This window comes from Rattus norvegicus, chromosome 3 (assembly GCF_021556685.1).
Source record: "Rattus norvegicus strain SHRSP/BbbUtx chromosome 3, alternate assembly SHRSP_T2T, whole genome shotgun sequence".
Taxonomy (NCBI): domain Eukaryota; kingdom Metazoa; phylum Chordata; class Mammalia; order Rodentia; family Muridae; genus Rattus; species Rattus norvegicus.
Genome location: NC_141536.1, coordinates 156,565,918 through 156,588,033, shown reverse-complemented (window position 1 = coordinate 156,588,033; position 22,116 = coordinate 156,565,918). Strand labels below are relative to the sequence as shown.

Genomic DNA, 22,116 nt, shown 5'->3' with positions numbered 1-22,116 from the left:
AGTGCTGGACCTCAAAGGCCTGTCACTGGGCCTGGCCTAAAATTTAAAAAACAAAACAAAACAGAAAAAAACTCAAAACAACCCAGGGATGGCCGCATGGCCTGTGCCTGAAATCCCACTTCCCAGAGGCCGAGTGTCATGAGTTGGAGGCTAGCTTGGACTATTCAAAGTACAAATGTAAAACAGAGGCCTGCTGTGTGGCTCCAGGTGGGGAATGTGGTGACTGGGGCTTGGTGTGCAGCACTTAGCCCTGGAAAAGGGTCAAGGGATCAGTGGTGACCCAGTGTCACTCCCTGTGCAGTAACTAAGGATGCTTCATTAGGTGCGCCTCATAGAACGTCAGACAAGGAAGTAGCCTTTATACAAGTCCGTTTTTATTTGTAAAAAATAATGTGGAACTAAAGCTAACTTGATTTTCAAAATCAAAGTTCATTTAGTGATAATGTACATTTTTATAATAAAATTGTAGTAAAATACTGACATTTAGTAGTTTAAACAAAGTATCATTCATGTAAAAAAATCATGTTATAGCATGTAAAATTTAATTAGAAAATTCACGGTTCACAACAGCACAGCATCTGGTTGACAGAGTTGATGACTGAGGACAGAACAGAATTCACAGTGAGGCTCGACATCCGGGACAACAGATATGCACGCTAAGCCGCTGACACTTACGTCTGTGTTCTAAGGAGCCTCAAGAACTGAGCCAACGGGATGGGACCCCCATAGCCAAGATCCACTGGCTCACGGAGGTCTACTGACCACTCCCTTCATTGCTAGGACCTCGTTGTTAACACTATTATCTTTTAAATTAAAATCCACACCAGCAGCGATCTCCATTTTCAGACAGAAGAGAAATTCTGCATTTTACAGTTAAAATTTGTACAAAAGTCAAGCCCTGAAGTGTTTCTTCCCCAAGAGAAAAGTTCTAATGTTAAAACTCTGTTAAAAAAAAAAAAAGAGAGAGAAAAGAGAGAGAGAGAGAGAGAGAGAGGTAGCATGTGAAATATCTCTACTTACAACGTTGAGCCCATGCACCGCGAATGTGTGTGCAACTGAGCCTTCTGTGCCTATGGCTGCTTTCCACCCTAGGGCTGCACTGCATGGTGCACAGTGTCAGAGGGGGATGCTGTCAGTAAGTGGCCGTGCCATGAGAGGAGGGACTCAGTGAATTCAACATTCGCTGGCTGGGTCACTGCACCCAGCCTCAGCCATGCGCTTGCAGATACCACGTTGAGTATCGATGGCGTCCGGCGCCCTTCACTGGATCAAGACTTCATTTCTGCCGGCTCCTACTACGGAGGATAAAGTCCTTCATCTTGGAGTCATAGTTCAGAGCTGGGAGGTGCCCACGCTCGCCCACTGTCAGGTTAGGAAATAAATAACTGTCCGCCTCAGGGCCTCGGGGCAGTCTGAGCCCACGCGTATGGATCTCAGTGGCTGTGCAGGCAACACAAGGGGGCAGGTAAGGGAAGACAACTGCGGTTCCCTCATCCTGAATGGACGCACGGGAAAGAATAAATAGACTCAAATAATCACCACCCCTGTGAGTGGTGAACTGATGCGGGCTTCCCCAAATGCAGGCAGCACCCTAGAATCCCCAGGAAGAAAACAAAGTGCACATCTGTACCATGTGTAAGTCTCTTAACCCGGGGGCCTTTTTATCCAAAACGATCCACACTGCCTGGTACACTGGAAGAGTGTGGGAGCCAGCTAACTGCACTGCATCTCACACTCACTCACTCACACACATGTACACACTCACACTCACTCACACCCTGGACAGGGGGCAAAGGACTATGACACCCTGCAACTGTAAAGCCCCAGGGTGAGGACAACAGGTGACTCCAGGGCCAGGGAGGGGGCCCCTAAACATGGCCGGCTAACGGCTTAGAAAACAGGAAGACAGAACAAAAACTGCACATGGAAAAAATAAATTGTCACAGTTAACAGAGGAGCATTTTAAAGTCAGAAAACATCAACGCTGGGAATCTAAGAACTGAGGTTCCCAGTGGCTAACAGACAATCAGACTTCACAGAGGGCAAAGAGCGGGCCCTGCAGGCAGGCAGACACTGGCCACCGCAGCCCGGCTCCAGGCAGGTCTCAGTCAGAGAAGCAGCACCCGCTCTGTGGCCTGCTCACACTCACCGGCATGGTAGACGCCCCACCCCATCCCAGCCGCACTAAGGCTGTCGTGGAGTATCACGGCCCGGAGGTCCACAGCATCAGTCTTGTGCTACACTCACACACCGTCCCTCACATCCTCACTCAGAGGACAGACAGCTTGGCGACTCACAACGTTATGATTGTTCCGTCTTCCTCTAAGAGTTTCTGATCCGGAGCTCGGCTTTCCGACTCGGTGTCCAGGCTGCTGGGGACAGCCACCAGGCTCGTGTCCTGGAGAGGGGAGAACCCATTCTGCCCCGACTCGAAGCTGAGCTCGATCTGCGTCAGGGACTCCAGGCTCAGGGCCTCGGGGGTGGCCTTCGGGATCTGCTGCGGCTCACCACTGCCTTCAATGATAATGTCGTCCTCATCGCTGTCCTGGTCCTCTGGCTCCAAGCTGGCCCCTGCCTGCTGTGGGTAGCCCAGGAGGCTGTTGTCGGTGGACTGGCCGGAGCTGCCGGAAGTCCGACTGTTACGCACCACGTTGTTCCTCTGGTTGGCCGGCCGCACCGTGATGATGAGGTTACGGCTGTTGGCTATCATCATGTCAGTCACCTGGTCCAGGCTCTTGCCTGACACTTCTATACCATTTACTTCTAGAACTTCGTCATTGACAGCCAGCAGGCCCGTGCTCTGGGCCAGGCCCCCGGGGACGAGCCTGGAGATGAAGATCCCGGGAACTTTCTCTAAACCATGCGGCGTCACACGGACGCTGGAGCCGTCCCGGATGTAGAAGCCCAGGGGCTTCTCTGTGCCGTACTTGTACAGACGGACCCTGCGGTGCGTCTCCGGGAGGATGTCCACATCGATGATGGATGACACGGGCCGGAAGTCCTGCGGCATGCTGATGACGATGTGCGGCTTCTTCCTGTGGTTGTCGGGGCGCAGCACGTTGCTCAGCACGTTCTTCTTCCTGATCAGGGTGTCCGTGCCAAAGGCGCTGTAGTCGGCTTCTTCTGCTTGGAGAAAACAAACGCAGGACGGTTACAGACCCACCAAGAAACATGCCTGCCCGCAGCTGACCCGGCAGACAGCGCCTAAGATCAGCCTCCGGGTGTCAGCTACTCAGCCAGAGCAGAGAGCTGCACGGGTGACTGCCATACCCTCAGAGGACACTAGAGGGCGCTATCACACATCGCAAACATCACTAACTACTGAACTACTTAAGTGAGCGGTGAAATTCTGACAGTCAAGTACGGCCCACACACCTGCTGTCATCCCCACGCTTAGGGGCCAAAGACAGAAGGCAGGAGAGCTCAAGTTCAAAACCAAAATCTAAAACCCAAAAGACCCAGAACATCAAAATAACCTGTGGTGGACCTTACAGGCTCAATTTCCTCCTCCTGCTCTTCTCAGGTGAAGAGGCTCACACTGCCAGGCCAGCTTCCGTCACCACACCTGGCTACAACTTCATCTCTTCTCCCCTTCCTGTCCCCCGGGTGTTACCTGGTACTCAAGGCAATCCTCCTCCTGCCTCAGTCTCTGAAAAGCTGGGGTTACAGGATTTACCTCTAATGTTAGCACGTCATCAAGCTTGGGCTGGCAAGAGGGCTCAGTGGTAAAGGAGCTTGCCGCCAAGCCTGATGCCGTGAGTTTGGTTTCCAGGACCCACATGGTGGAAAAAGAATCAACTCTCAGAAGTTGTTCTCTGACCTCTATGTGCACACTGTTGGCAAATATGTACACATATTTAGTACTCACACCTGCAAACCCATCTCTTGTGCAGCGGAGGCAGGAAGATCAGGAGTTCAAGGGCAGCCTCATCTACATACTGAGTTCAACACCAGCCTCAATGACAGGAGATCCCCTCAGAATTTTTAAATCTTTTAAAAATATATTTGCACGTATGGGAGTTTTGCCTGTGTGTGTGTGTGTGTGTGTATGTACCACATGTGTGCCTGGTGTCCTCAGAGATCAGAAATGGGCGTTGGGTCCCCTGGAACTGGAGTCACACCTTGTAAGCCATGTGCGGGATAGAACCTGGGTTCTCCGGAGGAGCGGCCAGTGCTCTTCCCAGCTGAGCCACTTCTCCAGCCAGAATAAAAATGATTTGACATCAGCTACTTGAAAATAAACTCTCTCTTAGCAGGGTGATGGAGCACGCCTTTAATCCCAGCATTCAGAGGCAGGGCAGAACCTCTGAGTTTGAGGCCAGCCTGCTCTACATGTAGAGTGAGCCCCAGGACAGTCTCGGCTACACGGGGAAACCCTATTTTGAAGGGGAAAGAAAACAAACTTGAGATACAGTCTCACACTGAAGACTAGGTTGGCCATGCTGGAGCAATCCTCCTGCCTCTGCCTTTACTGAGCTAAGATTAGTGTTATCCCAACCTGCCCGCTTAAAACAGCTCCTTTAAATGCAGGTTTTCCTGCATTTAACTAGAACACTTCCGCTTTGCATATTTATCACATCCAAAATAAGGCGGGGGAGGGGAACTCAGGAGAGAAAGATGGCTGGGTGTGGCAGTGGGGGTGGGGGGCACTTGCCTGGAACTAGTGAGGCCCTGGGTTCAGCAGCTGGGAGGGTGGGGGAAGAGGAACAAACCTAACCGAGCCACACTTAATCCAGCCACACTTAATCGTGTGAAGTCAGGACGCAGCCAGTGCTGTTTGTCTCTAAATCAGCTCCCTTCTCCCCATGGGCTCTGAATCTCTCACTCCCCACTCTGGCAGAGGCAGAGGTGTGGGATCTTTCATGTTTTCAACCAGGTGTGACATCAGTGCTGTGGCAGACTGGGGTGCGGGGTGGGAGGGCTCTGGCAAACTTGGAACTCCTGCCCCATCTAAGTTGTGTCGTGTCTCTTGGTTCCCAGCAGATTTCCCTCCATGTTGGAAAGCCTTGTTTTTCAGTAAAACTTCCGTTGTTGCTGGTGAGATGGCTCAGTGGCTAAGGTGCTCGCTGCCAAGTCTAGCGACTGGAGTTTGAGCCCAACCACCCGTAAAGCAGAAAGCCAATGCCTGCACGTTGTCCTCCAACCTCCCCGTGCCCACTGCATAGAGTATATGCAGACAGACAGACAACAGTGCTGATACCTAGTAAGTCACAACAAACGCATGTGCTAACCCTGCATCTGCAGCTGAATTAAGACGCATGCCCTGTTACTGTGCACCTGCAGAAGGACAAATTCCTTGAGCCAGCTGAGTACGTCACAGGCTGGAGACACAGCCCCAGACACTCCTCTCACAAGGTGAAGGCAGAAAACAGATGGAGCATCAAGGAGGGAGGGCTGGGAACAGAATGAACAACGGGAGGAGAGCTGAAGCGGCCTCAGGGCTGGTCTGTCTTTGAGCCCCAAGGCTCTGGAGGCTCAAACAGGACATTTGAGTTGTTAGAGCCCCGGTTGGGCTACACCAGGGACCTTATCTCAGTGACAAAAGCAAAAACCTAAGCCAACCAACCAAGCAAAACCCAAAATCAAAACCAACCGGGAAACAATTAACAAAGACAGACAATACTTCAGTAATCAGAGTGCGGGGCTTGCGGCATGGAAGCAGTCAGGAACCCAAGGCCACCCACCCATCCACAGCTACACAGGGACATACAAGGCCTTGTTTCCAAAACACTGAACCTCTCATGTGCTCCTTCACCCGCAAAGTAACTACCTGGAGATCCCTTACAGACAGACAGCCCAGGCCCTACAGAAATCCTGCTACTCTCTCAGTGGACCTGCCCCAGCTAGGGACCTGCCCCAGCCAAGGACACCCATCATTATCTTCAGATCCCACTCAGGAACTTACAAATGCAAAAAAACCTGAGACAGAAGAAGCCAGGTCTTTACGAGACCAGTAACTTCCAGGTTCCTCCTGGCACCTCGGGGTACCAGTGTGTGGCTCCTTAGGCCACTTGCGGAGGCCTAGGGACACCCTGTCTCCCCATCCCTCCAGCCACATCTCACAAAGCATCTGTGTTGTGTCCTTAGGCAGAAAGTTGCTTTATAGTTCGGTTTGAGAAATAAATCCATTGAAGCAGGAGGTTTTGGCAAAAATCTCAATAAACGCCGTTAGGATTAGTCTTACACTGAACTGTTTATTTCAGAACGACCAATAGTGGAAGCTCGTGTAACATGTCCAGGGGAATTCCAGACCACAAAGCCGAGAAGGCCCCCAAGCTGCTTACATGCCTGCTCATGGGAAACCCTTCGGAGAAAACCCAAATCTGCATAATTTGCCTTGGCCTACGACTCCCTCTGAATGCTCGCTCTAAATTCTCAGAAGCACTGAGAGGCACAAAGGCACCTCTGTTCTCCCACCCAGCTAATCAGTTTCCAGCCACTGGGAAAGAAACACGCTGGCAGCAGGCCAGGGTGCAGGGTGTGAGTGTAAAGTGTAAAGGTGACCGTCCAGGAGGGCCCAGCTGGAGGCCAAGGTCACTTCCAGAGGCCATGGGAGTCCCAGAGACCCACAGCGGAGCTGACCAAGGCCAGACAGGACACCCCATGGAGAACTCTATCCCTCAGCCAACTATCTTTGCCCGCTGCCCTTGACAGGAATCCACCCAGAAGCTTCTAAACTTCTAAGCAGCCAAACGTGTATCTCGCACACAGACTCCCAGCTCTCCTAACAGCACACTCGGATGAGGTGAGCCAGGGTCCATTGTGATGACCAGCAGTGATGCCCACAGTGAAAAGCAGCAACCTTGGGACACAAAAACTTCAGCACAGTACGGAGCAGTCCCAGGCAGGAAGGCATAGCAAACACTAGTACAGGTCCTCAGCGGGCTCTAGAGCTTGTCCCGTTGCAGGTTCAGAGGAAGACAGGATAGCTAGGCCTGGTGGCATGGGCTTGTACGGGCAACTACACGGAGGCTGTGGCAGGAGGACTGGCCCCAGGCCAGGCCAGACATGCTCACCTATAACCCAGCACTGGGGGCAGACGTAAGGATCAGGAGCCAACTTGTTGCACAGCGAGGTTAAGGCTAGCTCCTGTCTTTAAAAAAATAAATAAAGCAGGGTGCGGTGAGGGTGGCATTGAGTGTTGTTCAACCGTAGGGCACTGACCTAGCGGGCATGAAGCCCTAGGTTCCAGCCCTGGTAACAAGAGTGCGGTGGTATTCACAACACTCATAGCTGAGGCGTTGGAGGTGGACACAGATGACCGTGAGTTCAGATCAGCCTGGGCTACACAGCAAGCCGTGGTCTGGTTTTGCAGGGCACTCAGTGTCACCTTCACAACCAACCTTGGGTTGAGAGGGATAAGAAATGTTTTTAAGGGCGGGTTACAAAACGTCCTGCCTGTCCGCCAGCCAGTCTCTTTCTAACGCACAATGATGAATCGAAAATTATCCAGCAACTTGGAAAGGATTAAATACCACTTTAGCCCATGTTCAAGTGACATGGACCCCTTCTTCCCCATGGAAGAAGCAACCACTCACTACTTTTCAACCATGCCTGAGACTGCGCCCTGCCAGTGTGAAACGGGAGGGTACCTGCTTTCGGAGAGCTGCAGTCCTACAAGGACGGCATAAGGAACGCTAGTCAGCGTCAGCAGCGTAGGGAGACCCGACGAGGCTGGCAGGGGGAGACAGGACTTCACTGTGGGAATGAGGTGTCCCCAGAGATGAGAAGAGCAGTAGTAGGTAGCAGGATTGGGAGGGGAAGAAGGTTTTCTGGATGCATAAAGTGTGTGCGTATTTGGGGAAGGGAGTAGGTGAAGAGGTCTGATACACGGAGAAGGAAGGGGGTGTACTGGGGGTGCAAACAGGGCTCCTGAGAAGCGCTGTGGCCTAAGGACTTCGGCCTTGGGTTGTGAGCCCAGTCATCATGGTAACCTTACCTGGGTTTTCTAGAAAGCTCCCTGATGCATGCCTGAAGACTGACCTCTGTGGGCACTGAGGATGTGACCGCCTGGGGCGGAGTCAGCGTGTAGGAAACACGAGGGAAACAACTCAGCTGTGTGTGCTATGACTTGGTGACTGAAAAAAGGTTGGCTCAGAGGTAGGAGCACGGCTTCTGTCAGCAGCGATGGGGATCATTTTGTGACCCATAGCTCTAGTTTCCAGAGTAAAGTTTTTATGGCAGTGTCTATACTTGTATTTGTATTCAGAGGCTGGCCCTGAACTCACTTCCGCCCGGGATTACAGGTTTGTACCACTCACTCTTCCTGCCTCCTTTGAGAAGTAAGGGATGTGTATCCCTTGGACTGAATTAAAATTAAACCCTGGCTCAGTAAAATGTAACCTTAAAATGTAGCTACAAAGTCATGTCCAGTGCCAGGTCAAGGTCTAAGAGCTGATTTTCTGCCAGTTTCAGGTGTGTGAGTCACAGAGGCCATGTCCTGAACGAGACCCAGCAGAGTGGGAGGCCCTGCCAGCACTGTTCACCCCAGGACACACAATTCGTCTGACACAATCTGAGTACAGGTACAGTCAGCTAGGGGAGAGGGCCTGCGCTCTAACATGTCCTGGGTCCCAGACTAAGAGATCTGTCTGGAAACACATTACCCTGACTCTGTTCTACGGGAACATTCTACAGGAATGACCTAATGGGTCTGAGTTGACAGAGTCTCATTATGTAGCCCTAGTTGTCCTGGAACTCTCTATGTAGACCAGGCTATCCTAGAACTCAGAGAGACCCCCCTGCCTCTGCCTCCTGAGTGCTGGGATTAAAGTGTGTGAGTAGTGCCACCATAACTAACACACTCATTTATTGTATGTGACTCTGTGTGTGTGTGTGTGTGTGTGTGTGTGCGCGCGCGCGCGCGCGCGCGAGTGCACACATGTGTGCATGGATGTGGAGGTCAGGGGACAAACTGTGGGAATCAGTTCTCTCCTTCTACCACGTGGGCTCCAGGAATCAGACTTGGGCTGTCAGGCTTGATGGCAACATCAGTACCCACTGAGCCATGTTGCTGGCCCACAGGGAAATACTGGTGCTGGTGGGAGGTCCCCATGCCACTGTCCCTGATCTGGACAGGTTTTAAAGACAAACTTCAATATTTCTAACCTGTCTAGTACATCGTCATGAAACAGACAACAGAGGCCAGTGCTTGTCTCACCCTGGCCAGGCCACAGCAGGAGAAACTCAGCCCCGCAAAGGAGCTGGAAACCCTCTGTGAAAATAATTGTTCAGATACCAGGGTTTTGTTTTGTTTTTCATGATAATAGCCCAAGAAACAGGACAACATTTTTCTTCTGACAGAAAATCGTTATAAAACAGAACTTTTCAAAGTGCAGAGTGTGAGACTGGCTGTCTAGGCGTCAGCTCTGAGTATCCACACTCAGGCATCAGTCCTCACCCCAGAAACTTCAGTCAGAAGCACATCAGATTCTAAACGACCATGGCTTTTAAACGTTAATGGCTTTGGTTACGTGTTTAAAAAAAAAATCACGAGGGGATGAGGGTACAGCTCAGGCCACGGTGTCTGTCTGGCACCATGACGCCGTAGTTTCAAAACCAAAGAGCACCACAAAACAGAAAAGACAAAACTAATGGCTAAAAACACAACCTGCGGCCTTGGTTTAATCCCGGCACACAGGAAGCGGAGGCAGGAACGCCTCCGAGTTCAAGGCCAGCCTGGTCTATGTAGCAAGTTAGCAAGTTCCAGGCCAGCCAGGCTGTGGAGTGAGACCCTGAGTCCAAACAAGAAAAAGACAACAACGAACCAGAAACCAGAACCCGTGGTTTAACCAGGCCCTCTGCTGGCTTCTCCAGGCCACTGACAGAAACAGCCTCCTGCCTGAGCCTCTGCTTGCTTTAAGAAAATGCTCAATCAGAAGTAGAACGGTGTGTGCTATCTTCCATGCTAGGACCTGGTGGTCAACAGCACGTGTGGACCAGAGAGCCCAGACCCACACAACATATGACCAAGCTGCAGGAAAACTGGTCAGGAGGGTCCCAACACAGAGACAGAGCAGGGCAGAGGGAGGGAGGCACTGAGTCAGGCAGGGTGTGAAGGGGTGGGGGGCTCAGTGTTGGAAGGTCTGGCCTATCTGTTTACACCAGGACTCTATTAGCTGGAGTGGAAGGCGGCACACGAAGTTTCAAGTGACAGCTGAGGAGAGAGAGGACTTTGTAATTCTCGATAAAGCCATAATATATTCCCGATATGTATGCATGTTACAGTCATGCACACACTTTGTGTCGTGTGTGTCGTGGAGCATGTGGTGTGGAGGCCAGAAGACAACTTACGGGAGCTGGCTTCCCTCTCCCACCTTGTTGGCCTGGGCACCACACTGACGTCACCAGTCTTGGTGGTCCGTACCATGACCTCCTGAGCCAGCTCATTAGCTCTCAAGTACACTTGAGGATGACTGGGAACTCTGTCATCCAGGGTAGCCATGACCTAACTCTCCACCCCCCATCTCCTGCCAGCTCCTGAGTGCTATGATTACAAGGGGCACACAACACACAAATACGTATACAATAACATATACTTATATTACATCTATTCTGTGCATGCACACATTCCACAGCACACTAAGGAGGTAAGAGAGGAGACTTCAGAAATCAGTTCTTTCCACCATGTGTATCCTGGGGATAGAAGAACCCTGGTTGTCAAGCTTTCCAGCCCCAAAGTCTTATTTTTAAACACTAAAAATCTGCCAGGCGTGGTGGTGCAAGTCTTTAATTTCAGCATCTGGGAGATGGTGCCATGGCATAGAAGCCCCTTTCCCCTCACCATTCCCCAGGTGTGACCTGCTCTCCAGTTCTCACCATTCCCCAGGTGTGACCTGCTCTCCAGTTCTTACCATTCCCCAGGTGTGACCTGCTCCCCAGTTCTCACCATTCCCCAGGAGTGACCTGCTCTCCAGTTCTCACCATTCCCCAGGTGTAACCTGCTCTCCAGTCCTCACCATTCCCCAGGTGTGATCTTCTCTCCAGTTCTCACCATTCCCCAGGAGTGACCTGCTCCCCAGTTCTCACCATTCCCCAGGTGTAACCTGCTCTCCAGTCCTCACCATTCCCCAGGTGTGACCTGCTCCCCAGTTCTCACCATTCCCCAGGTGTGACCTGCTCTCCCCACCATCCCCCAGGTGTGACCTGCTCCCCAGTTCTCACCATTCCCCAGGAGTGGCCTGCTCTCCAGTTCTCACCATTCCCCAGGTGTGACCTGCTCTCCAGTTCTCACCATTCCCCAGGTGTGACCTGCTCCCCAGTTCTCACCATTCCCCAGGTGTGACCTGCTCTCCCCACCATTCCCCAGGTGTGACCTGCTCCCCAGTTCTCACCATTCCCCAGGAGTGGCCTGCTCTCCAGTTCTCACCATTCCCCAGGTGTGACCTGCTCCCCAGTTCTCACCATTCCCCAGGTGGGCCTGCTCTCCAGTTCTCACCATTCCCCAGGAGTGGCCTGCTCTCCAGTTCTCACCATTCCCCAGGAGTGACCTGCTCTCCAGTTCTCACCATTCCCCAGGTGTGACCTGCTCTCCAGTTCTCACCATTCCCCAGGTGTAGCCTGCTCTCCAGTCCTCACCATTCCCCAGGTGTGATCTTCTCTCCAGTTCTCACCATTCCCCAGGAGTGACCTGCTCTCCAGTCCTCACCATTCCCCAGGTGTGATCTTCTCTCCAGTTCTCACTATTCCCCAGGAGTGACCTGCTCTCCAGTTCTCACCATTCCCCAGGTGTGATCTGCTCTCCAGTTCTCACCATTCCCTAGGTGTGACCTGCTCTCCAGTCCTCACCATTCCCCAGGTGTGACCTGCTCTCCAGTTCTCACCATTCCCCAGGTGTGACCTGCTCCCCAGTTCTCACCATTCCCCAGGTGTGACCTGCTCTCCCCACCATCCCCCAGGTGTGACCTGCTCCCCAGTTCTCACCATTCCCCAGGAGTGGCCTGCTCTCCAGTTCTCACCATTCCCCAGGTGTGACCTGCTCTCCAGTTCTCACCATTCCCCAGGTGTGACCTGCTCCCCAGTTCTCACCATTCCCCAGGAGTGGCCTGCTCTCCAGTTCTCACCATTCCCCAGGTGTGACCTGCTCCCCAGTTCTCACCATTCCCCAGGTGGGCCTGCTCTCCAGTTCTCACCATTCCCCAGGAGTGGCCTGCTCTCCAGTTCTCACCATTCCCCAGGAGTGGCCTGCTCTCCAGTTCTCACCATTCCCCAGGAGTGACCTGCTCTCCAGTTCTCACCATTCCCCAGGTGTAACCTGCTCTCCAGTCCTCACCATTCCCCAGGTGTGATCTTCTCTCCAGTTCTCACCATTCCCCAGGAGTGACCTGCTCTCCAGTCCTCACCATTCCCCAGGTGTGATCTTCTCTCCAGTTCTCACTATTCCCCAGGAGTGACCTGCTCTCCAGTTCTCACCATTCCCCAGGTGTGACCTGCTCTCCAGTTCTCACCATTCCCTAGGTGTGACCTGCTCTCCAGTCCTCACCATTCCCCAGGTGTGACCTGCTCTCCAGTTCTCACCATTCCCCAGGTGTGACCTGCTCCCCAGTTCTCACCATTCCCCAGGTGTGACCTGCTCTCCCCACCATCCCCCAGGTGTGACCTGCTCCCCAGTTCTCACCATTCCCCAGGAGTGGCCTGCTCTCCAGTTCTCACCATTCCCCAGGTGTGACCTGCTCTCCAGTTCTCACCATTCCCCAGGTGTGACCTGCTCCCCAGTTCTCACCATTCCCCAGGTGTGACCTGCTCTCCCCACCATTCCCCAGGTGTGACCTGCTCCCCAGTTCTCACCATTCCCCAGGAGTGGCCTGCTCTCCAGTTCTCACCATTCCCCAGGTGTGACCTGCTCCCCAGTTCTCACCATTCCCCAGGTGGGCCTGCTCTCCAGTTCTCACCATTCCCCAGGAGTGGCCTGCTCTCCAGTTCTCACCATTCCCCAGGAGTGACCTGCTCTCCAGTTCTCACCATTCCCCAGGAGTGACCTGCTCTCCAGTTCTCACCATTCCCCAGGTGGGCCTGCTCTCCAATTCTGCTGTTCTTCCAGCTTTTTTTCCTTTTCTTTTTTTCGGAGCTGGGGACTGAACCCAGGGCAAGCGCTCTACCACTGAGCTAAATCCCCAACCCCTATTCTTCCAGCTTTTATGTTGCTTTGCTGTCTTTTTGAAATAGGGTCTTGTTATAGAGCCCAGGCTAGCCTCAAACTCACAGTACTCATAGTCTGCCTTGGGCTGAGATTACAGATGTGAGTCACTGAGTGCAGCTGTCACCAGTGCCCAGATCTCTAGAATCCTACCCTCAACCCCAGACGACCATTTCTAATCCACATGGGTGGTCAATTCCGAAGACTACTGAGATAATCTGTTAAGCCTAGGATCAAGTTTGTCATCCCCCAGCAATCCTAGCCCTCTGCTGGATTCGGGTAATACACGGTTACGGTACTCACAGCCACAGCTGTGCTCTGCTGCACTCCTGCTGTCAGCCAGCTCCCCGTCTCTCCCCTCTGCCCTGCATGGGCGCTCCACACACTGATTCTTGCGAGCAGACAACAGGGCCTCCTGCAATCAGTCTCTGCCCACAGTGTGTGTGCCTGCTGTAGAGCCCACCACCCACCCATGGGCACTTGCGACCGTTCGCACTAACTCGCTCAGAACAGACTGCAGCCCATCAGCAGATGAGACTGGTGGACGTCAGCTTCCTAGGAGTGGGGGCTAATGCCCACCCTCCTTCCCTTCAAGATGCTTTCTTGGTTGGTCGGAAAACCGCAAGGTCTTCATCACACTCTGCTCGAAGCTAAAGCAGCTTTTCAAACTTCCCTTTACCAAATAGGAGGAGCGAATAACCAACAGGACAGGGCTGTCCGTCCTCCACCTGCAGTCCCTCTGTGGCTCTGTCTCTGTCACTCTCTCTCTCTCTCTCTCTCTCACACACACACACACACACACACACACACACACACACACACACACACACAGCAGGGCACTCTTAGGTTTTAGGACTCAAGACACTTTCCGAGAGACAATATCCACAGCCCCCAGAATCTCCCTTCCCGTCTCAATCCCAGCCAGGTTTATATTTAGACTGTTTTTGTGAATTAAAACAATATTCTAAAATGGGAAAGAAACAAGATTTTGCCGAGTACCACTCAGAGCTGGGGCTGCCCCCCTCAGTTGTCCAGGAAGTGGTTGCAGGCAGCACAGTCCCCCAGACAGAGTGAGAGGGAGAGTGAGCGGTCTGCTTCCACTGACTCGGAGGGGGTCAAGGCTGCCAAGCTCACTCTTTCCCATCAGTCCAACAGTGAGGACTAATTTCATAATTTTGATTTTTAAAAAAAATTAAGAAGAGGGGACTGGCAAGATGGCTCAGTGGTTAAGAGTAGTGGCTTGTTCTTTCAGAATGCACAGATTGATTCCCAGCACCCACAGACCACTCACGATGCCTGCAACACCAGTTCCAGAGGACCTGACACCTCTGGCTTCTGAGAACAACTGTACCCATGTGTGCAGAACAAAACACACACACATACTCTCTCACAGACACTCACTCTCACACATACACATACACTCTCTCATATACACACACTTATACTTGCATTCGCACACACACACACACACACACACACACACACACTCTCGTACATGCACACACAATTTAAAAATAAAGCTCTAAGAAGGAAGGCCAGTGGCAAGATGGTCTTGCAGCTCGAAGCACCTGCTGCCTATCCCCCTACAAGCTGTCCTCTAACCTCCACAAGACTGTCTCTGTCTCCATAGTGGTTAGAAACACAGATTTTCAGGCTGGAGAGATGGCTCAGTGGTTAAGAGCACTGACTGCTCTTCCAGAGGTCCTGAGTTCAAATCCCAGCAACCACATGGTGGCTCACAACCATCTGTAATGGGATCTGATGCCCTCTTCTGGTGTGTCTGAAGACAGCTACGGTGTACTCACATATATAAAATAAATAAATCTTAAAAAAAAACACACACACACATAGATTTTCTCCCATACATTCAGGAAGCGTGGATGTTAATTAAGCCGGCAACACAATGCTTTAGCTTCTGTACTACCTGGTGTAAGACTTGCACAAGAGGCAGGCACTCTGTCACAGGCAAGCTCCCCACCCTCCGAAGTGCGTGCTCCTACAAAGGCACTCACCCTTCTTCTGTATAAAGACCCTGAGCAGTGGGTTGGCAGTGGAAACGGCCTTGTGGTAGTTGTCATCATTGTTTATGGGCAGCAAGTCCCCGTGGATGTCTGCGTAGCCCACTAGCACGTCAACGTTGGGGATCTTGTGAACGTGTTGCAGCAGTCCATAAAACTCCTCAAACTTTCCGGGCTTGGATCTTTCCAGAGAAAACCGCCGAAACTCAGCTCCGAACTACGAACATAAAGAACGTATTAGAAGGTACAAAGTTAGCCGCCTTTAGTCCCGCTTGGGAGGTAGAGGCAAGAGGATCTCTGTGAACCTGAGGCCACAGAAGCCCCGTGGTGAACCTCACTGCCAGGAGCGGAAGGCAAAGAGGTGCAGGAGGCATGGCTACAATCCCCATGCCAGTTCTCTCAGGACAGCCCTGCATCAACTCAGCTCCAACCTTGGGTGACACCGGAGGCATTCACAGGCCTAACTTCCTACCACGGCGGTAACACCCCCATAAAATGACTTATCTTTCCGTGGGCTGTAAGAGTCACATCTAAGTGTATCAAAAGGACTTTGAGCTTCTTGGTATGACATGAGTGACGTCATCATGTAAGGACTATACTGCTTAAGGACAGGAGAGAAGCCTAAGTTTGTGTGGGGAAGGAAAAAAGCGTATTAACACACCAGCTTTAAACCCTGCCTGGTCTGGTTAAGGAGCATGTTTGTGTGCTGGGACCAGGAGGCTGGCCTGCTTCAAAAGCTCAGCAATTAGTGAGTGAGGAGATTAACCGCCTGAGGGAGGCAGGAGATCACAGGGCAGGCAGGAAGCACCCTCATCATTCCCACTTACCTTCCAGGTCCCTCAAGGCCACACATTAAGGCTCCTCCACTGGTGTGGTAAAAGATCTCAAACGGGGAACCTAAGAAAGGTTCATCTGCCCTCTTCAAAAAGAGCCTCCTTACGAGTCACTGGGTACACAGCACATTAAATGCTCAGTTAAATGCCAGGAGCTGGGCTGATGGCTCAGCAGTCAAGGGCACGTGCTGCTCTTGCGAGGATCTGGGTTCAGTTCTCAGCACCCACAAGGTGGCTCGCAAACACTCTAGGTGTCTCTCTGAGGCTCCCTTCTGACCTCCAAGGACACCAAGCAGGACACATGGGGCACATGCATGCATGCAGGCAGGCAAAATAGTAGTACACAGCCACTAGAGGGAAAAAGGAGGGGGGGTAGGAAGGGAGGGACATTTGCTCACCCAAGGGGTGGGGTAGTTAAAATCCTATTGTTAACTTTCTTTGTTTGAGGCTAGAGATGGACCTTCGTGGTAGAGTATGAACTTCACATGTGCAAGGCTCTTGGTCCAGAGCCACGAAAAAAGTGTAAATGTTTGCTAAACACGTCTGACTGCCAGACTCTCTTTCTGTATAAATTCTGAGGCTAGTCAGGAAACGTGAATGTTCCACAGGAATAGCAGGTGCCAGGCAGAGAAAGGCCCTTATCCCAACCGGTATTCTCGGCCAACAGCAGTCCCGGGACACCCAGCCGTCCAGCCCTCTCTCTACCTATGGCCGACCCTGCTCTTCTGCTCCCCATTCGACATTACAACAAAACCCCACTGGCCGCTTCTTACTCTTAACAAATTCAAAGTTTCCAAAACACATACCTGAGATATAAACACTAACATTTGTCAGGAAAAATCAGGTGACTCATATTTAAAGTTCTCAAAAAGTTAGTCACGCCTACGCACTTCAGAGTAAATAAAACCCAGGAAACACCCTTCATATCAGTCAGTCTTACGATGTTATCTGAGGCAGTTTCTCCTCCATTTTCAGGAGGCGGGTCTCACAGCACAGCCACAGTCCACACAGGGCAAGCTGACTCATCCCAGGCTATCACCCCCTCCCCTGCAATCTGAATGGAATACACCTAATGACTTAACCCTTTAGGTTTCCCCAAAGCTTCTGGGTGCAAGCTCTCTGTGAACACTTTCTTCTCTGGCTTAAACACTTAGATATTGACAGTAGATTGTGCCCCCAACCCCCAAGAAGGCTGGCAAACGATGAAGTGCGGATGAGTTACTTCGTGCAGCAAAGTATGACTGTAAGAACTTTTCAAGACATGAAGGAAAATCAGACAGAGATCAAACGGACCCAATCAACAATTATTCGCCATGTGATTTTTCTGGCTTGGAATCCAATCTTGGCCTGTTTCCTAGCATATTCTAGAACTTAGGTTTTTTGGGGGGAAGGGGAATGGACCCTGGTCCTCTGGAAGAGCAGTCTGTGCTCTTAACCACTGAGGCTCTCCTCTAGCCCTAATGTGGTTTGTTTGCTGGACTCCCCTGAGGAGCTTTAGCTGCTCTGGGACTTGCAGTGAGAGCTGGGGCTGTGGGGTGTGCAGCACTGTTAATATTGCATTTGCTCATGGGTAGCAAAGAGGACGAGGCATGTCCCAAGACTGTGAGGCTGCGGGCAGGTGTCTTGGCTGTGGCAGAGATGCTGCCAGGCCTGAGTATGCCAGTCAAGCTCCACTGTAGCAGCTATAGCCCCTGTCCTTGAGACCAAGGTTACCTAAGGATATCACACTGATTATGGAGAACTTTCGGGGGAAACAATCAGGAAGCTAAATCAGTTACCAAAGAAAGCTATCACCCAGTTGCTGGTATCACACTTCTAACTAGACCCGTATTTACACTCCATTATTCTTACTATCTGTACCATGTCTCCCTTCCCAGAGCAAAGATAATAAAGTCGACACTATTGTTTCTTTCTTTCTTTCTGGTTGTCCAAGATAGACAGGGATTTCTCTGTGTAGTCCTGGCAGACCTGGAACTTGCTCTGTGGACAAGGCTGGCCTGGAACTCAGAGATCCTCCTGCCTCTGCGTCCACATGCTAGGGTTAAAGGCATGGGCCACCCCTGGCTGACACTACTGTTGCTGTGAAGGAGATCCTACCCACCTGCACACTAGCCAGTTCTAGTTAGGATCACGTAACTGTGATATTATAGAACTGACACTGGACCAGCAGCTGGTTCAGTAGGTAAAAGTGTTTGTGGCCAAGGCTCACAACCTGAATCCAATACCCAAAACTCACATGGTGGTGAGAATCAGCTTCCCAAAGTTGCCCTCTGACCTACACTTACACGGAGGTACCTGTGACTCTCCATATACTCTGTAAATGACCAGAATGTAATGAAAATCTAAATGAGCTTTTACCATTTACATAACACAAAATGAAAGTATTTTTACAAATCTGAGCTAGGTAGGACTAGCAACACATGCCTTTACTCCCAGCGGAGGCAATGAGATCTCTGTGAGTTCGAGACCAGCCTGGTCTACATGAGTTCTAGAACAGCCAGGGCTATGTAGAGAGAGACCCTGTCTTTTTTTTTTTTTTAATAATTTTTATTTATTTGTTATTTATAAGTACACTGTAGCCATCTTCAGACACACAAGAGGGCATCAGATCCCATTACAGATGGTTGTGAGCCACCATGTGTTGCTGGGATTTGAACTCTGGACCTCTTAACCACTGAGCTGTCTCTCCTGCCAAGGGACTCTGTCTTAAAAACAACAACAACAACAACAACAACAACAACAACAACAGAACACACACTGCTCTTCCAGAGGGCCCAAGTTTAGTTCCCACCATGTGTCCAAGCACATGTAACTTCAGCTCCAGTGAGTCGACGCCCTCTTCTGGACTCCGTAGGCACCTGCACTCATGCACACACACACATTTCAGGACAGTCAGGGCTACACAGAAAAATAAAACATCTCAAAACCTCACAAAGCAGGCCTTTGCTGTCTGTCATTCGTTAGCAGATGAGACAGCCTGACAGCATTTCCCAAGTGTATCTTCTGACTCCCTGCCTCTGTTCAGGGGAGGGCTCACACTATTAGTATAGGTACGGCAGCTGAAATACACACCACACACTTTGGACAGAACTATGTAAAATATTCAAAGATCAGTAAATGGAAAAGGAAAACAAAAAGCTTGAAATTCCAGTCCACAAGAGCTCAGTTTCCTGCCGGCAGAGACCCACTCCTATCTGACTGGCTGGCACACCTAGCATCTCTACTTATTTTTTTAAATGATAAAAAAAAAAAAACAAAAAAAACATTAAGGACTCACTACCAAGATCGGGACCATAAAACTCAGTGTTGGTAGTACACAACATCGCAAGTGGTTTTCTTTTCTGACCTCAAGTCCCACAAGCCCAACTACAAAGAGACGCCAGGAGAAAGTTTGTGTGTTGACAGCTACAAACTAGAGAAAAAGACGGACATGTCTGGGAGTCAGTCATCTTCCTATACTAACAAGTCACTTGCTGTTGTATGGAACCCCAGCCAGGAAGGGTGTGTCCCCTAAACTATCATAGTTTTTATTCTAAAACAGCTCTGTGTACACCTGTGTCTCTGTGTGTGCATGTCATGTGTAGGTGCTCTGGGAAGCCAGAACATCAGATCTTCTGGAGCTAGAGAGAAGGCTCACTGGACATGCTGCTCATCCAGAGGATCTGGGTGTGGGTCCCAGCACCCACTATTTCAACTCCAGATCCAGGGGATCCAACTCTCTCTAGGATTCTGGCCTCCTAGAGCAGCAGGCATACAGGCGGCCACACAGACATACATGCAGGCACTTATACACACAAAATAGTGAATTTTAAGAAAGTTACAGGTGCATGCTGCTTGACAGGGATGCTGAGAGCTGAGCGTGGGACTCCGGCAAGAACAGTGCACACGCGTAAGTGCATCTATCTCTCTAACACCAACAGTCCTGTTATTATTAAACAGATCTGTGTATCTATTCTGATATATAAAGTCCTCCCTCCACTTCATTAAGACGGGGTCTCCTGGAACTCTCTAGATCCAGCTTCAATAGTTAGAGATTAAAAATAAAAAAACATTAAAAACAAGTGTAGATATGTGACTCTTAGTTACAGAACTTTCCTCTCAAGCCCAGAAACTACACACAAAGGCTCCAGACACCTTTCCCCACTCACCCTACTCCCAGGACCGCCGTTCCCCAAGGAATCCCTTAACCACCACACTTATTTTTACTGTGGGTGTTTGATACACCGTTCTTCCTGTGTGTCTCACAACAATTTTGTCCTAAATTCTCATGGTCAGCAATGCCCTCTACGACTGTTTTACAAGTTGTTCCATCCGGCAAAACCTGGTCCTAGAGCAGAGTTAGGGGGACGTCACACCCTTTAAGTGCTGGTTTTCTTGTCATCTCAGAACTCTCAGAGAACCAGGCTACAAAATCCTGCTCCTCCTGGCCTTTCAAAATCAGGAGAGGCTTGCCGACATGTTCGAGTGGCTACAGATCACCTTCAAATTCCATCTGAAAAGCCCCTTTTTGGAAGAAGGCATTCTTCAGTTAATCCCCACGGGCTACTCTGCTCACCCGGCTTTGGGATTGAGGAATTCCACGGAAACTGAAATCACTAACAGGACTGGCAGACCCGCCAAGGGGGAAAAACATTCGGAATGAAGAGCCGGAATGAAAAGGGTAGCAGCGTCTCGATTGTCAAGCGCAGCACCAGAGTAAGGCGATAGTGCTAATTTCATAGATTAGACGCATACCAAAGTTAGAGCTGGAAAAAGCTCTCCTCCATTCGATGTACCCCCGAATCCCAAGAAAAGGTTACATGAGAAGACAGCAAGGTGTTCCCAAAGCCTCAGACTCGTGCCCGGGGTGAAGGGATTTCCCCCAAAACTATCCCATCACCTTGCACTGGAGCGGTCCCCATCGCACCCTTAAAGCAAGGCGGGAATACGAAGGATAGCAAACAGGGGCTGTGCTGCGGAGCAGACGCAAACGCTTCCCGTCGCCGCGCTCCACCAAGTTTCTCTCCTACGTGCTTCGGCCAGCAGATCGCCCTCCCCGCTTTCCCACAGGGCAGCCGAGGTCCATCATCCCTCCACCCTACGTCCTCACCGGGCAGCCCGCGTCTACCATCCCGCCAGCCCTCGTCCCCGTCGCCCCGCCCGGCCGCGCACCTTGCTCTTCACCTCCATGGTGCCCAGGCAGCCGCTGCTCACCCCGTGCCTGTGGCCACGGTTCATGCTGAGCGCCCGGCCGGCGGCGGCCTCGTCTGGGGCCCGTCCTCGGGAGCGCGGGCAGCGGGGCCGCGGAGCGCGGGCTCGGGACTCGAAGCGCAGCACGGCGCTTCGTCACGGCACCTGCTAAGGTCCGCGCAGCGCTGTGCCCGCTGCTCCGTGGCGGCCTGAGGGTCGGACTGGCAGTGCGGCAGGCGGGGACACGGGTCCCTCCCAGCGAGGCTCGGAGGCGGCGGCGGCCGCGGTGAAGAGAGGGCGGAGCACAATCCCACAGCCGCCGCAGCCTTGCTCCTCCGCTGCCTCCCCCGCGGGCACGCGCGCGGCCCGGTGCTCGTGCACCCGGTGCTCGTGCACCGAGCTCGGCCGCAGCCGCGGCACGTGCGCGCGCTCACCTGCAGCCTCGGCGGCGGCTCGCGCTCCGCCCACACCCAATAGGAAGCGCGCACCTGCGCCCGCGGCGACAGCCAATCGGCACGCAGCCTGCGGGGCTCGCGCGGCCCGTGGGCGGGCCTCGTGTCTGGAAAGCCCCGCCCACAGCCTAGCGATTGGCCCTGCGTTGCGAGGGAGGGGCGGGATCACCTGAAACTCTGGGCCTCTCCGGATTAATATGGGGAGCAGCAGGACGCATGCGCTGGCTGTAGAGTTTCCGCCCCGAGAAGGCAATGGGGAAGGCCGGCCGGAAGCGCGAGCGCACCTGGACTGCAGCTCGGGGGGGGGGGGGGGGGGTTTGCGCATGCGCGCGAGCGTTTTCGCCCGCTGGGTCGAGTCCGGAGCACCCGTATCTTTAACGCGCCCTAGTCACCGGCTTGGAATGTGTGTACGGCCGTTCCCTTGTGATGACGTGGGATTGCTGGGCTTCCAGGGCCCCTCTTCGACTTGGGCCCCCATGCTGCGGCTTCTAGGCGGCCCCCTGAAACTC

At 52.0% G+C, this 22,116-nt stretch overlaps 1 protein-coding gene across 1 annotated transcript; it reads right to left on the bottom strand.

Annotated features, from left to right (window-relative positions):
* Positions 1–354: 354 nt before the first annotated feature.
* Pard6b (par-6 family cell polarity regulator beta) lies at positions 355–21,439 on the bottom strand. Its single transcript, NM_001108609.1, has 3 exons — positions 21,138–21,439; positions 15,148–15,370; positions 355–3,123 (listed from the first exon to the last, which is right to left on the bottom strand). The coding sequence occupies exons 1-3, from the start codon at positions 21,201–21,203 to the stop codon at positions 2,294–2,296; spliced, it is 1,119 nt and encodes a 372-aa protein (NP_001102079.1). The 5' UTR covers positions 21,204–21,439; the 3' UTR covers positions 355–2,293.
* Between the last annotated feature and the right edge of the window lie 677 nt (positions 21,440–22,116).